The sequence below is a fragment of the Aotus nancymaae genome, unplaced genomic scaffold (genome assembly GCF_030222135.1).
Source record: "Aotus nancymaae isolate 86718 unplaced genomic scaffold, 86718_ANA_hifiasm-v0.15.2.pri h1tg000029l, whole genome shotgun sequence".
Classification (NCBI taxonomy): domain Eukaryota; kingdom Metazoa; phylum Chordata; class Mammalia; order Primates; family Aotidae; genus Aotus; species Aotus nancymaae.
In genome coordinates, this window is record NW_026988442.1 from 3,348,824 (window position 1) to 3,363,334 (window position 14,511).

At 34.9% G+C, this 14,511-nt stretch overlaps 1 protein-coding gene across 2 annotated transcripts in view; it reads right to left on the reverse strand.

Moving 5' to 3' along the window:
- The window catches only part of PLCB1 (phospholipase C beta 1), a 747,552-nt gene that overhangs the window by 186,813 nt on the left and 546,228 nt on the right, over nucleotides 1–14,511 (reverse strand). For both annotated transcript variants that reach the window (XM_064382245.1, XM_064382246.1), the window contains exon 10: nucleotides 11,076–11,222. In XM_064382245.1, the coding sequence (XP_064238315.1) occupies nucleotides 11,076–11,222 (147 nt within the window). The remainder of the gene's footprint in view (nucleotides 1–11,075; nucleotides 11,223–14,511) is intronic.

Below are 14,511 nucleotides of genomic sequence, written 5' to 3' on the forward strand. Positions count from 1 at the left end.
TGAAGAAGAAAAAGTTGCAGGAGCAACTTATATAGTAATATCACATAAAACTAAACTCAAATTGGATCAAGAATATAAGTGTAAGAGCTAAAACTACAAAATCTTTAGGAGAAAACACAGCAGTAAACTTTTGTGACCCGGATTAGGCAATGGTTTTGTAGATATTACACCAAAAGCACAAGCAACAGAAGAAAAAGATAAACTTTACCAAAATTGGACTTTTGTGATGAGAACTAACACACCCTAGTGAAGTGATGAGAATTATTATAATCAAGGCACCTGAAAGGTCTGAGAGCAGCAGTATACAGGGCATGGAAGCCAAATGCTCCTATTTTACTTAAGTCAATGGAAATCACTGATTTCAGGATAAATTATTTTTGAAAACATCATAATAAATAGCTCTTGCAACAGGCCCATTAGCAACACACAAATTGAAGTCTTTGGTTTTCCATATTAAATATTTTCTTTGATTTATACTCTATAAGCCCCAATCATTTTTTTAAGTTTTTCTTCTTTTTTCTTTGAAATGGGATCTCACTCTATCACCCAGGCTGGAGTGTGGTGGCATGATCATAGCTCACTGTAGCCTCAACCGCCAGTCATCCTCCTTCCTCAGCCTCCTAAGTAGCTGGGACCACAGGTGTGCCCCAGCATGCCCAATTAATTTTGTATTTTGTTTAGAGACAAGGTCTCCTTACGTTGCCCAGGTTGGTCTCAAACTCCTGGGCTCAACTGATTCTCCTGCCTCTGCCTCAGGAAGTGCTGAGATTATAGGCATAAATTACCATATTTGGCCGAACATCATTTTTTTTTTAAATAGCCAGTTAAAAGATGACATATTGATGCAAACTATTAAAATGACTTTGAAATGGACAAGATGTGCCCCTTGGAGACACAGGACAGAGAAAATGGGATTAAGTCTACTAGCTTAATTTTATTTTTATATGCATGTCATAATACTCAACCATCAGCATAACAAAAGGATGACATTTTTGATTTCTACAAAGCCCTAGTAAATACAATGAAAGGCTGATTAAGTGAGTCTGCATAATCACTTACCTCTACTGGAAAAATAGGATGTTTTTAACACAAAGATGCATTTGGAAAAGCAAAAATGTTGATAAAATGATCTAGAAAGTTCCTGAGGCTGGCTAATCAAACTGCCATTCATAATTGCCCCAAAGTTCATTGTCATGGCAAAGATTTACAAAGGTCTTTGCTACATTAGGGACAAGGGGACAGTGGGAGTAAAGGGGAAAAGACAAACATTTATATGCTATTCTTAAACTTAAAGGGGAGCTACCATAGCTAAAGGAAGTGAATAATTCAAATATTATCAGGTTAATTAATTTAAAATACTTGTTCCTGCAGAAAATTGCACCGGTATTAAAGAATAGAGCAGATTTGTGTATGTGTACTGTTTAGAGAATTGTTTAAGTGCATTATTGACTATATCAACACAATTACATATTGTACAATTTCTGAATCAATTTCATTAATACTTGTTGAATGTTACTAACTTTAGTAAGGATGGTGTGATGAATTTAATCAGATTTAACAGTGTATCAAAGTAGATAGATACCTAACAGACACTAGATCATTTTGTCATAAGAGGTTCAAAGTTTTGAGAAACATTTCCTTGGCTTTTCTTGTGAATATGTTTTGTCAAAGAACAATTAGAAGGAATTTGATGTGTTTTTTGAATGTTGATCAGTTAATGTTTTGAAAGGCATGGTAAGGCATGAAGTTGGGTTTGTCAGATGCAAAGGAATGTGGGGGAAAAAAAACTAAAGAATAAAAAAGAGAAAGAGTTTATTGTCCAACATCTAAGACCAACAGAATCCCTCCAAGGTAAATTTATTGTCCATTCTTAAAATAAATACTTTTTATTATAAATGAAAGTCTCCCAAGGAAAGCATGCTTTGAGAAAACCCACATTTATCCATAGTTATCCTATTCCTTGGAATGCATATTAGGTTCCCTGTATGTTTTATTTTATTTATGGAAATATTTTTCAAACATATGTATTCATATTCTCTGTTATTATCTCCTTTTCTCCCTTAAGCCTCAAAGCTGATTTATTTTTGTTCCCTAAAATTCTTAACTCCTCATTATTACATCTCATCTACCAATTATATTTCCATTTGAATATATTCAATAAATATATCTCCTGGGGCTAGGGGATCACTGGAGGTTGATATTAGTGACATGTCATAAGTCATTCAACCCTTGGTATTTCTGAAACTAGTATTTGACATCATTTCTCCCTGGCTCTGAACACCCTCTGGAATACATTCCAAGCCCATGATTGAACTTGGGAGCTGAAGCTGCTTCTCAGAGTAATTCATAATACTGCCTTGAGTCACAGCTCTGCAACTTCTCACTTGACTGCATTCATTTTGGGTGGCTGGTTACATTCCCTTGAGCTTTGCCGCAGATTACCCAAGGCATCCAGGGATAGAAAAAAGCCAGAAGATTGAAAATAGCAGTCCCTCTATTAACACAAGCTTCTGAAGAATTTCTCTTCTTGCAGTGGCTGATGATTAATTGCCTGTTTTTATATTTATCATTAATGTCTTCCCTTCAACCTCCAGGGTAAGAAGGTTCCAGAATGTGATCTATTTGTTAATTCAGTGGCTTTCTTCAATAGTCATTGTCCCCTTGAACAGATGGAGATGAGGACTATATTTCCTTGCTTTCAATGCTATGACAGCCCTTCAGGGCATATAATCTCATGGCTACACCTGAGGAAACTGTCCAAAATGCACAGAATGTATTATTTGTCTTGACCATCTCTAGATGCATCCATTTGATCTGATTTCTCCCTTACATGGTATCTGCCTGCTGCCCCAGTGAAACCATGGTGCCCTCTTGAACACAGAGCAATTGACATGAGATGGCTTAGGAGACAAAGCATCTATGGAAGAGCCCAAAGTTATTTCCACTCTTGAGAAAACAACTTCAAGCATATGCCTTACTGATTATAGGAGCTTTACCGTTATGTGTTTGTACATATTCCCCAAAACATTTTCTGTGGGAGGCAAAATACTGGTTACTGGGGATATGAAAATGACATGAGACATATTCTTTAACCCTTACTATCTAGGTAGGGAGGAAAATATAAATCTCTTTCAATTCTTACACTTCTGGTTGCTTTCTGTCTCTTTTTCCTTGCCAATAAAATATTTTATCTAGGTTCTGATATGCTTCAGGGTCTTCTCTGAAACCTTGGGGTAAATCTTGATTCTTTTCAGTCAGTCATGGTATTCCATGGCCATGTTAGTAATTAATGTGGGCATTGCTGTGTGGTGTGACTCTGAGCTATATATAACATGGCATAAAGAATAGCTACCAGATTGAGGGGATGGAGGTCGGGGGCTGTCAGGGAATTTCTAGGAACATTTTCTTCACTCTTAGAAGGGTCACCAGAACTTTCACCATGCCCTTTGTGGATCTTGATTCATAGGGAGGTAACACTTAGGGTGCACAGTCATCATGAAATCATAAGGGGACCAAAAAGATAGCACCTGGGTCTTCCTTGATAGTAATGAATTCCTTATTTAACCAACCCTCAACCACTCTGCTCCTGGGTGTCTTGCTGTGTGAGCCAATACACAGTTTAAATCTTTAAGCCATTAAATAATAGCAGACTATTACTTTTAGCCACAAGGACCCTGGCTGTTTTAATTTATATCAGCTTTACAAACAAAGAAACCAAGGCTCAGAAGAGTTAAGTATGTCATTCTCTTAAAGGCCATTTCAAACTGGGCCCTGTTTATTTCCTAAGCTCATCTTCTTTCCATTCTACCACCCAACTTTCTTAGGTCTGTATGTGTTTCAAACCAAAAGCAAATGATTAGAGGTTGCATATGCCAAGGGCTGAGTGGGAGAGATGGGAAACACAGGAGGGATGCTCAAAGTCTGGGTTGGTAGCAGATGACTGGCAAGGGTACAGCTAGGTCTTGAATCATTTTTAGAACTTTTCTGGAGCTAAGAACTTACACATGAAGAGACAAGTTGAATGATTATTAGAAACATTCAGTCAGATAATTTAATTCATCAGAGTATTGGGGATAGCAAAACCCTCAAATCTAATGGTTTCTTTCTTATCTGAATGAAGATATTAACTATCCTGAGATAGACTACTTTGCTTTTCCAGTGTTTCTGACGCCATTATCTCCCAAATGGTTTGGAGTACGGGGAGGTTTATGAAGAGGTGCACAAGTGCAGGTTAAATTTACTCCATACTGTTTCTTCCTGGGAGGATTGTTTTTTCTTGAGTCATAAGGGTGGATTTCTCAAGGAAAAACAATACTTTAAAACATAATCACTACTGTGGGTACTGCCAAAATCATCCAAAACCCAAAAAGTGACCATGATAATTAAAAGCTAACTTATTCATTGCATCAATTTCTCTCAATGATCCAATTTACTTTTCCTTCTAGGCATCTTGATATTCAACAAAGGGGCAATAACGAGCAGAGAAATAGACATAATAATAATGCATTGCTAAACTCATTGGTTTTCATTCTGTATATTTAATTTTTACAGTCCTTTTGGATGCTCAAAGAAAATATCCTGAATATTGAAATTCTTCCTGTTTGGATTTAGACATCTTTCAGGAATATTAGTTCTTAAAATGCTCCACAAAAATAAGTTGGTTGGTAACAAGAAGGATGAAGACTTAATGGCTGCAAGACTCTGATCCTTTTATCTTATATTCAAAACACATTATGGTAGGTACTAACCTTTGTTTGCACCTAGCATTTCTTAAACTCATTTGAATAGGATAACTTTCTTTTTTCCACCAATCACTCTCTGTATGATATAATATTTCTATAGATACAGTTTCCACTTGTTCGGAAAATGGCTTTAAAGTATAAAAAATAAATTATTTTCTAGAGATTAGTTAAAAATTTAATTGGATTCTATTGGATTAGGCATTGGTTATATTTTTATTTTATAATATTCTTAATTGGTTTGAGGTAGCTTGAATGTTTATATCATAGAAATCTGAGTTTATCCAAAGGCTTCTGAGAAATAGGACTTCTACATTACTTTCATCTGTAATTAAAACAATAATTCTACCAATAATACGTGACGTAAAACCAAATTTTGACCCACAAGTCAAAACAGCATTTCAGGCAAAACTTCAAGAGCCTGTATTTACATTTTTATATAGTTGTTTTTTCTAATTAAATGGAATTCTCCTCAATTTGCTTGCAGGAAAACAAATGACTGATACTGGGGCAAAGTAATATTGTAAGAATGTAGATTTGACTACCTTTGCAAAAATTATGACAGTGCGAGAAATCTGACAGAGCTGACTCCATCTTGCTTCTAACCTCGCAAACTAACTGTCCTTATTCATTCCTGAGCATAGGCCAAGATAACTATGGGAGGAAATTAGTCTATAGTTTGATTTTAAAACAAAGATGATAACAGTACCTTTCCAAAACTAATACCCTCCTTGCCTAGGGACAAAAACAACTTTTGTAAAACTAACAAATTGACCACAAGGTTGGAATTATGGTTCAGGACTGGGGTCATGAGATTTGTAACCTCCCTAATTGCTCCTATACATAACATCACTATTATAAAATCTAAAGCTGGTGTTTGAGTTATTTTGCAGACCTTGCATTTTCATGGACCAATTGGTGTCACACATCCAGTGACCCACGCCAAGAAAAGAAACAGACTCAACTTTTTCCAGGGACTGTCTAAGTCCAAGAAGACAGCTTTGACCCCCATGTCATTTCTTTCCTGACCCAACCCATCAGCACTCCCCATTCTCTAACCTCTTCCCAACCCCCACCTGCCTAACTATCGTTTAAAAATCATAGCCTCTGAATTCTCAGAGAGGCTGATTTGAGAAATACGTCCCATCCTTCTTCTCAGCTGCTTTGCAATAAGTAAACTTTCTCTTCTGTAACACCTGCTGTTATCCATGTATTGGTTTTTACCAGGCAACAGGCAAGAAGAACCAGGTTTGGTGGTTACAGATTTATCTAATGCAAACCTTAGTATAATAATACAGAGCTCAAAAAAGGGAGAAAGATAAAGAACAACAGCAACAACAAAATCCCTTAGATAAGAATACAATTTAACATAGTTAACATATTTTAAAAAACTGAACATTTGAAAATATGTGGATTCTAATAGCACTAGAAATTAAATAGTTGAAGAGATAATTGATCAGAAACCAGGTATATAAATCAGATGGTGGTGATACAAAACCATTGTAAAGAAATTTAGAGACAGCTATTAGATTCTTTATTCATAATAAACGCTTATATTTCTTAATAGCTGAAAGTGTCACATATCCTTCTAAGTCTGATCAGACATTAATATGCCAACACCCTCAAATTTAAACTACCCTCACACAATGGAGTCAAATTTTCACCACATCTGTGTTTACCAAGCTATACATAGGAAAGGCATATGAATGATTAGAAGAAATTAATTTGATTGTAATTTTTAGTGAAATATAATTTAAAAACTGCATACACAAATTTGAACTACATTCTGTAGTTTTACTATTTGTATTAATATTGAAAATTTTCTTAATACTATTATTAGGTTGTCAGTAAAGCAAATGAGTTAGTATATATAATCTGTTTGGTATCAATATTACTAAAGAGAGCACAGCTCAGCAAAATTGGCATAAAAGGGGCATACCTTAATGTAATAAAAGCCATTTATGACAAACACAGCCAACGTAATACTGAATGGGGAAAAGTTAAAAGCATTCCTTCTGAGAATGGAAACAAGACAAGGATGCCCACTCTCATCACTCTTCTTCAACATAGTACTGGAAGTCTAAGCCAGAGCAATCAGACAAGAGAAAGAAATAAAGAGCATCCAAATAGGTAAAGAGGAAGTCAAACTGTTCCTGTGTGCTGAGGATATGATTGTTTACCTTGAAAACCCTAAGGACTCCTCTAGAAAGCTCCTAGAACTGATAAAAGAATACAGCAAAGTTTCCAGATACAAGATTAATGTACAGAGTAGCTCTTCTATATACCAACAGTGACCAACCAGATAATCAAATTAAGAACTCAACCCTTTTACAATAGCTGTAAAAAATTTAGATACTTAGGAATATACCTAACAAAGGAGCTGAAAGATTTCTACAAGAAAAACTACAAAACATTCTTCAAAGAAATCATAGACGACACAAACAAATGGAAACACATTCCATGCTCATGGATGGGTAGAATCAATATTGTGAAAACAACCATACTGCCAAAAGCAATCTACAAAATCAACACAATCTTCATCAAAATACCACCATCACTCTTCACAGAGTTATAAAAAACAATTCTAAAATTCATATGGAACAAAAAAAGAGCCCACATAGCCAAAGCAAGACTAAGCAAAAAGAACAAATCTGGAGGCATCACACTACCTGATTTCAAACTATACTCTAAGGCCATAGTCACCAAAACAGTGTGGTACTGGTAGAAAAACAGGCACATAGACCAATGGAACATAATAGAGAACCCAGAAATAAACCCAAATACTTATAGCCAACTCATCTTTGACAAAGAAAACAAAAACATAAAGTGAGGAAAGGATACCCTTTTCAACAAATTGTGCTGGAATAATTGGCTAGCTAATACAGGAGAATGAAACTGGATCCTCATCTCTCACCTTATACAAAAATCAACTCAAGATGGATTAAGGACTTAAACCTAAGACCTGAAACTATAAAATTCTAGAACATAACATTGGAAAAACTCTTCTAGACATTGGCTTAGGCAAGGATTTCATGACCAAAAATTGCTTTTGGGTAAAAGCAATTGCAATAAAAACAAAGATAAATAGCTGGGATCTAATTAAACTAAAGAGCTTTTGCACAGCAAAAGGAACAGTCAGCAGAGTAAACAGACAACCCACAGAGTGTGAGAAAATCTTCACAATCTATACATCTGACAAAGGACTAACATCCAGAATCTACAACGAACTCAAACAAATCAATAAGAAAAAAAACAAGCAAACCCATCAAAAAGTGGGCTAAGGACATGAATAGACAATTCTCAAAAGAAGATATACAAATGATCAACAAACATATGAAAAAATGCTCAACATCACTAATGGGAAATGCAAATCAAAACCACAATGCAATACCACCCTACTCTTATAAGAATGGCCATAATCCAAGAATCAAAAAACAGTAGATTTTGGCATGGATGCAGTGATCAGGGAACACTTCTACACTGCTGGTGAGAATGTTAATGAGTACAGTCACCATGAAAAACACTGTGGAGATTTCTTAAAGAACTAAAAGTAGAACTATCATTTGATCCAGCAATCCCACTATTGGGTATCTACCCAGAGGAAAAAAAACAAAGTCATTATTTGAAAAAGACACTTGCACACACATGTTTACAGCAGTACCATTCACAATAGCAAAATTGTAGAACCAACCAAAATACCCATCAATCAATGAGTGGATAAAGAAACTGTGGTATGTATATATGATAGAATACTACTCTGCCATAAAAAGGAATGAATTAACAGCATTTGCAATGACTTAGATGAGATTAGAGACTATTTTTCTCAGTGAAGTGACTCAGGAATGGAGAACCAAATATCCTATGTTCTCACTGATATGTGGGAGCTAAGCTAAGCAAAGGCATAAGAATTATACGATAGACTTTGGGGACCTGGGAGGAGGGTAAGGGATAAAAGACAACAAATATGGTGCAGTGTCTACTGCTCAGGTGATGGGTACATCAGGATCTCACAAATCTCCATTAAAGAACTTAATGTAATCAAGTACCACCTGTACCCCAAGAACTTATGAAAAAAAAATATTTAAAAAAAAGAATTTAAACTGGGGACAGGCACAGTGGCTCATGCCTTTAATCCCAGCACTTTGGGAGGTTGAGGCAGGAGGACTGCTTGAGCTCAGGAGTCTGAGACCAGCCTGGGCAACATAGAGAGACCTTGTCTCTACGAGAAACTTTGCTGTATTCTTTTATCAGTTCTAGGCATGTGGTGACACATGCCTCTGATTTCAGCTACTAAGAAGGCTGAGGTGGAGCACTGTTTGAGCCAAAAAGATCAAGGCTACGGTGAGCTATCATCATGCTACTGTGCTCCAGCCTGGGCAACAGAGCAAGACTCTGTCTCAAAAGAAAAAAGAAAAAAGAATTTCAGTTGGTAGGTAGAAGTAGAAATATTTATGTGAACTCATGCTTTAAAAGGAAAAAAAAAATCTTTTCTTCCTTTGTTTACTGAAACCCTCCAGACAATGTTCAGGGTCCAAATTGCTTTTACTCATACTTTTTCCTTCCCATCAAAAAGAACCAGGGCTTACTGGGGAAAAGTCTGATTCCATCTCTGAAGCAGAAAGGAATAAGATGAGTCTAGAAGATCTTTATGTGCCAGGACACTTTCAAAGATTAATAGGTCATGTCAAGAGGACACAGATGACAGCCTAAAAATGGCTCCTACTAAACAAAGTTGACACAATTTAGTCTCTCAAAAGGAGAATGGTGGCTGTGATTGAATGAACATACATAAAATCTGAAAACCACAGTGATATGCAGAAAGGGAAAAATTAACATATTCTGAAAGGTGAAAAAGTAGAATGTATATCCAATCAGTGTTGTCATTCAATCATTTTGGTATTACTGACTCATTTATTATATGACAAATAAAATAGAATGTAATGAATATAAACACATCAGTTGGAAGGTATTTTGGACTCAAAAGATTACTAGTAAAAAATCTACTCTCTATTGTGACTTCCAAGTAAACAAAATCACATACAATACCCAAAATTCAACCAGACACACATTTAAGTATTTTTGAGCTCTGTGATCCTAAATATAGGATAAATGCAAGATTCTATAATGTGCTCATATTTTAAAAATTATACTTCTTTGAATTTTATCTGTCAAAGATCTAGACTCTTAACATGATATTCCATGCATCTCCTTGAACTTGGATGAGAACAAGTGATTACAGTTTTAATTTTAATCTCTACACAAAATTTAACATTCTCTTCAGTTAAGTGTGTAGTTTACAAGTCACTAGCAAGATTTGTGTATCATATTCCAATTACTGCAATAAACTCATTTTAAATTGTGTTAATGCAGAGATATACAAAGTTATATATCATAACATTTTATAAAAATATTTATTTCCTTTTTAATTCTAGGTACTTAATTTATGCATTTAGCATTCTGAGAAGGGTACATACACTTCACCAGACTGCCAAATAAGTCAATGCTTAAGTAAAGATCAGATTAGAAAACATATTTTTGTTTTTTCCTACTTCATTACAATATTTACAATAAAGTGTAAGTTGTCATTCACAGGTCAGTTTGTTTTTGTCTAAAATCCTGTCCTGCCTTGAACAAAGAGCAATTATTTAATTCTTTTTTTTTTTTTTTTTTTTTTTTTTTTTTTGAGAAAGAGTTTCATTCTTATCACCCAGGCTTGAGTGCAACCTCTGCCTCCCAGGTTCAACTGATTCTCCTGCCTTAGCCTCCCAAGTAGCTGGGATTACAGGCACGCCCCATGCCTGGCTGATTTATTTTGGATTTTTAGTAGAGACAGGGTTTTGTCATGTTGGCCAGGCTGGTCTCGAACTCCTGACCTCAGGTGATCAGCCTGCCTAGGTTTCCCAAAGTGCTGGGGTTACAGGCGTGAGCCACCTGCCTGGCCACTTAATTCTTAATAACTTCAGGAGAAGTTATGAAGAACTTCCGAGCCCTCATGTAGATGAACACAGCCCAGAGAACTGGGCAGGACTGGACATGGCTTTGAGTATACTGAAGAATGAGATCAGTTACAGAAAAATCCCGTTGGTCTGAAAATGTCAGCCATGGTTGCATTTTAGAAGACTCGAAAACTTAGGCTATGGAGAAATATGCTTCACACACATGTGGATATGACTGTTCATGGGAGGCGGGAGGCTTTGGTGGTGGAACCCGGGAGTTCTCAGAGGCATGTCACAGGAAATGGAAGAAAAGACACTTCAACCTCTGAACAACAGAAGGTAGAGATTGGTGAAATTTGATGAGACTGGCTGAAGTAACAAAGAACTAGAAAATTCATACCTGTGAGGTAGGTGTTGTGCGAGGAATTAATGAAATAGTGAGAAAGGGGCTGAGACATGTCTTCATTCAAATCCAGTTTCTCAGGTGAAACGACTCCGTTTTCTTCTCCACTCAGATAGCGCATGAACCCATCCACTGATATCTGTCCTGGAGCATATGAAGATAGAAAGGATGTGAATGCATTCTTTTTATGGGTATCAAGTTGCCTCTTTTTTGTTTGTTTGTTTTTACAGAAGTCTCTGGTAATGTGCAAGGTAGAAGACAGCAGCCACAATTATGTTTTAGTATGGATAAATAAGAGTGTAACATAATCATAATCCTACACTCTTATTTATCCATACTAAAATGTAATTGTGGCTGCTGTAGGAAACTACAATTATTTCCAAATGTCGCACAGTAGAGAAAAAATGTAGTTACAGGAGCCCCACCAACTTTTCAGGGAATTTAAATAACTAAACACCAACCACCTGTTTTCCAGCATAAGACTGGGTATTAACTTATGGATGGGCACTAACATGTTATCAGTGCTTATCTCTGTATGATAGAATTTGGGGTAATTTTAATTTTTTTCTTATTAATATATGTTACTTTATAATCAAAATTATGTACAAGTGGCCTGTAAGCCCAGCGATTTTGGAGGTTGAGGTGGGCAGATCACTTGAGGTCAGGAGCTTGAGACCAGCCTGGCCAACATGGTGAAATCCCATCTCTACTAAAAACACAAAAATTAGCTAGGCATGGTAGGCACCTGTAATCTCAGCTACTCAGGAGGCTGAGGCAGGAGAATTGCTTGTACCTGGGAGATGGAGGTTGTAGTGAGCTGAGATTGCGCCACTGTACTCCAACCTGGGCAACAGAGCAAGACTCCTTCTCAAAATAAAAAATAAATAAAAAATAAATTATTTACAAGTGGTTTTATTATTTGAAATAATGTGTTTTCAAATAATTATATTTTTCTCTGAAACAGAATATAAAGATGCCCACAAATGACTCTTTCCTAAAAATAAAAATTAGAACGCTCATGAAAAAAGATCTTGAAATTTCATATTAAGAATGGTTTTACTTCAAATGGAAGAAATATGACACACCTAATTTAGTTTGCTCAGATTCTATTTAGAAATTTTTCTATGTTGTAACCTTTCTGAATTGACTAATATTAAATATTGACAAAATTCTTTTGTCAGCTTTATTGCAGTATAATAGAAAAGAAACTATGTATTTAAGGTGTACAACTAGATATTTTGATACAGTATTGAGACAATTCTTTATCATAATAATCTTCATAGATACATAGAATCATCTTAACTATTTTGGTCTATCACCACAATTTGTTTCTTCAATCTTAACAATCACAATTTCAAAACAACAGCACACTTGGGGGTAGCAAAGATGTTGCCAATAAAAGCATTTCCTTTTTATCTTGTTGAAACAGTTTTTATTACTATAAAAGTGGAATATGTTGATTAAAGAAAAATTGGGAAATGAGATAAACAGAGAGGAAAAATAAAACTTGTTTTGAACATCCCTAACTTTTCTTTCAGAGGTAACTACTGTTAAAATATTGGTGTGTATGCTTCCAGAAAAATATCCACGTGTTCACAATCAAAATTCTACAGCTTTATATATTTGTAAGATAGTCATATTTAAATATGACCAAATTTATGTTTATATTACAAAATTATATTGTGCCAATAGAAAAGCAAACTGAAGTACCCCTCATTATGGTAACAGCATAATTATAGATTACTATAATAAATATGTTACAGAGGGAATAAGTTCTAGAGAATTTTGAAATTATGATTGTCCAAAGATTTACATTACCAGTGATAGAAGATTCTGAAACAGGAATTTTCTAATGCTACAATGTATTTAAAGTATGACTATTTTTTTCTTTGTAAAATAATTTTAATTTTCACACCAAATGTTTTTATTTGCTTATACCAAAAAAATACAGCTAATGTATTATAATCTCTGATTTTTCAAAACCAGTGTTTTGAATTTTATATACATATTTATATTTGTTTATGAATAAAAATAATTTTTATCAGAAAAAATAACTATGTATATAATTCTTTTATGAAGTTGTAATCATGCATATACACACATACACATAATTATATATGTATATAATTTAGTAACCTTTGTATTAACTTAATAATATATTATAATATTTTTATGTAAAAATAAATTCCATTCAGATAAATAATTAACTATAAGATATAAAATATGCAACTATATTTTATGTCATATCTATTTTATATGTCATAAAATATAGCAGTATAATATAAAGTAATATTCTATTATCATTGGTCATTAAAGTTGTTTCTAATTTTTTTACTAGTAAATGACATTGGCTTGACTACTCTGATGGTTAAATCTTTGTATAAATACTTAATTATTTCTTTTGGATGAATTCCCAAAAACAGAATTTCTGATTCAAGGACTATGCATATTTTTGAGGATTATGATACACATAACCAATTTCATTTCTGTTAAAGTCCTAGCAATTGACTTTCACCATGGTGTATAAAAGTATCCGTTTTCCTTCCTTTCACCCTTATTGCCAAACCTATCAGTAAAAATATGATATCTAACAATTCTAATTTTTACTGATTTAAACATTATTTATTCTTGATTGGTAAGAGATGTGTCATCTGTAAATGACAAAGCTGGCACTGATTATTTACCACAGTAAAAATCTTTTCACATTTAATAAATTTCTCAAGGTGACTGATGACTACTTTTCCCAAGTTCTGGAAACTCGGTAGCTAAATTGCTTTTACTATTGTCCAAGAATAAAAAATAAGAAAGAAAATTTGTTTTGGCTCTTTTGATGAGAGAAGCTGTTTCATAAAAGAAAAACCTTTCTCCTGGGCTTGGGCAATCCTCCTGCCTCAACCTCCCAAGTAGCTGGGACCACAGGCATGCACCACCACGCCCAGGTAATTTTTTGTTTGTTCGTTTTGTAGAGACAGGGGTCTTCCTGTGTTTCCCAGGCTGGTTTTGAACTCCTGTTCTCAAGCAATCCTCCCACTGCAACCTCCCAAAGTTCTGAGGTTACATGTCACTGAGCTGGGCTTGGGCAGATGCTTTTCACACTAGAATCCCTTCCTCCTTTTCTCCCTATTTCCTTACCTTCTCCCCTATCTCTTTACCTTTCACTAATTTCACAAAGCTTTATTGAACATCTATCATATGATAAATTCACAGAAAAATAAAGCACAGCAAAATGCAGCTTCAGCCTTCAAAGAGCTCCCTGTCTAATAGAAAATAAGGTCATTCACCCCTTGAAACTCAGGCATGAGCACCTCTAAAAGCTAAGTGTGCATGTATCTTTGTCATACCTGGTGTCTACTAGATGCTTTGTGCACAGTGGGTACTAACTCACCACTTCTTTTGGATAATTATTGTGATTCAAAATAGAAAATAAATTGTT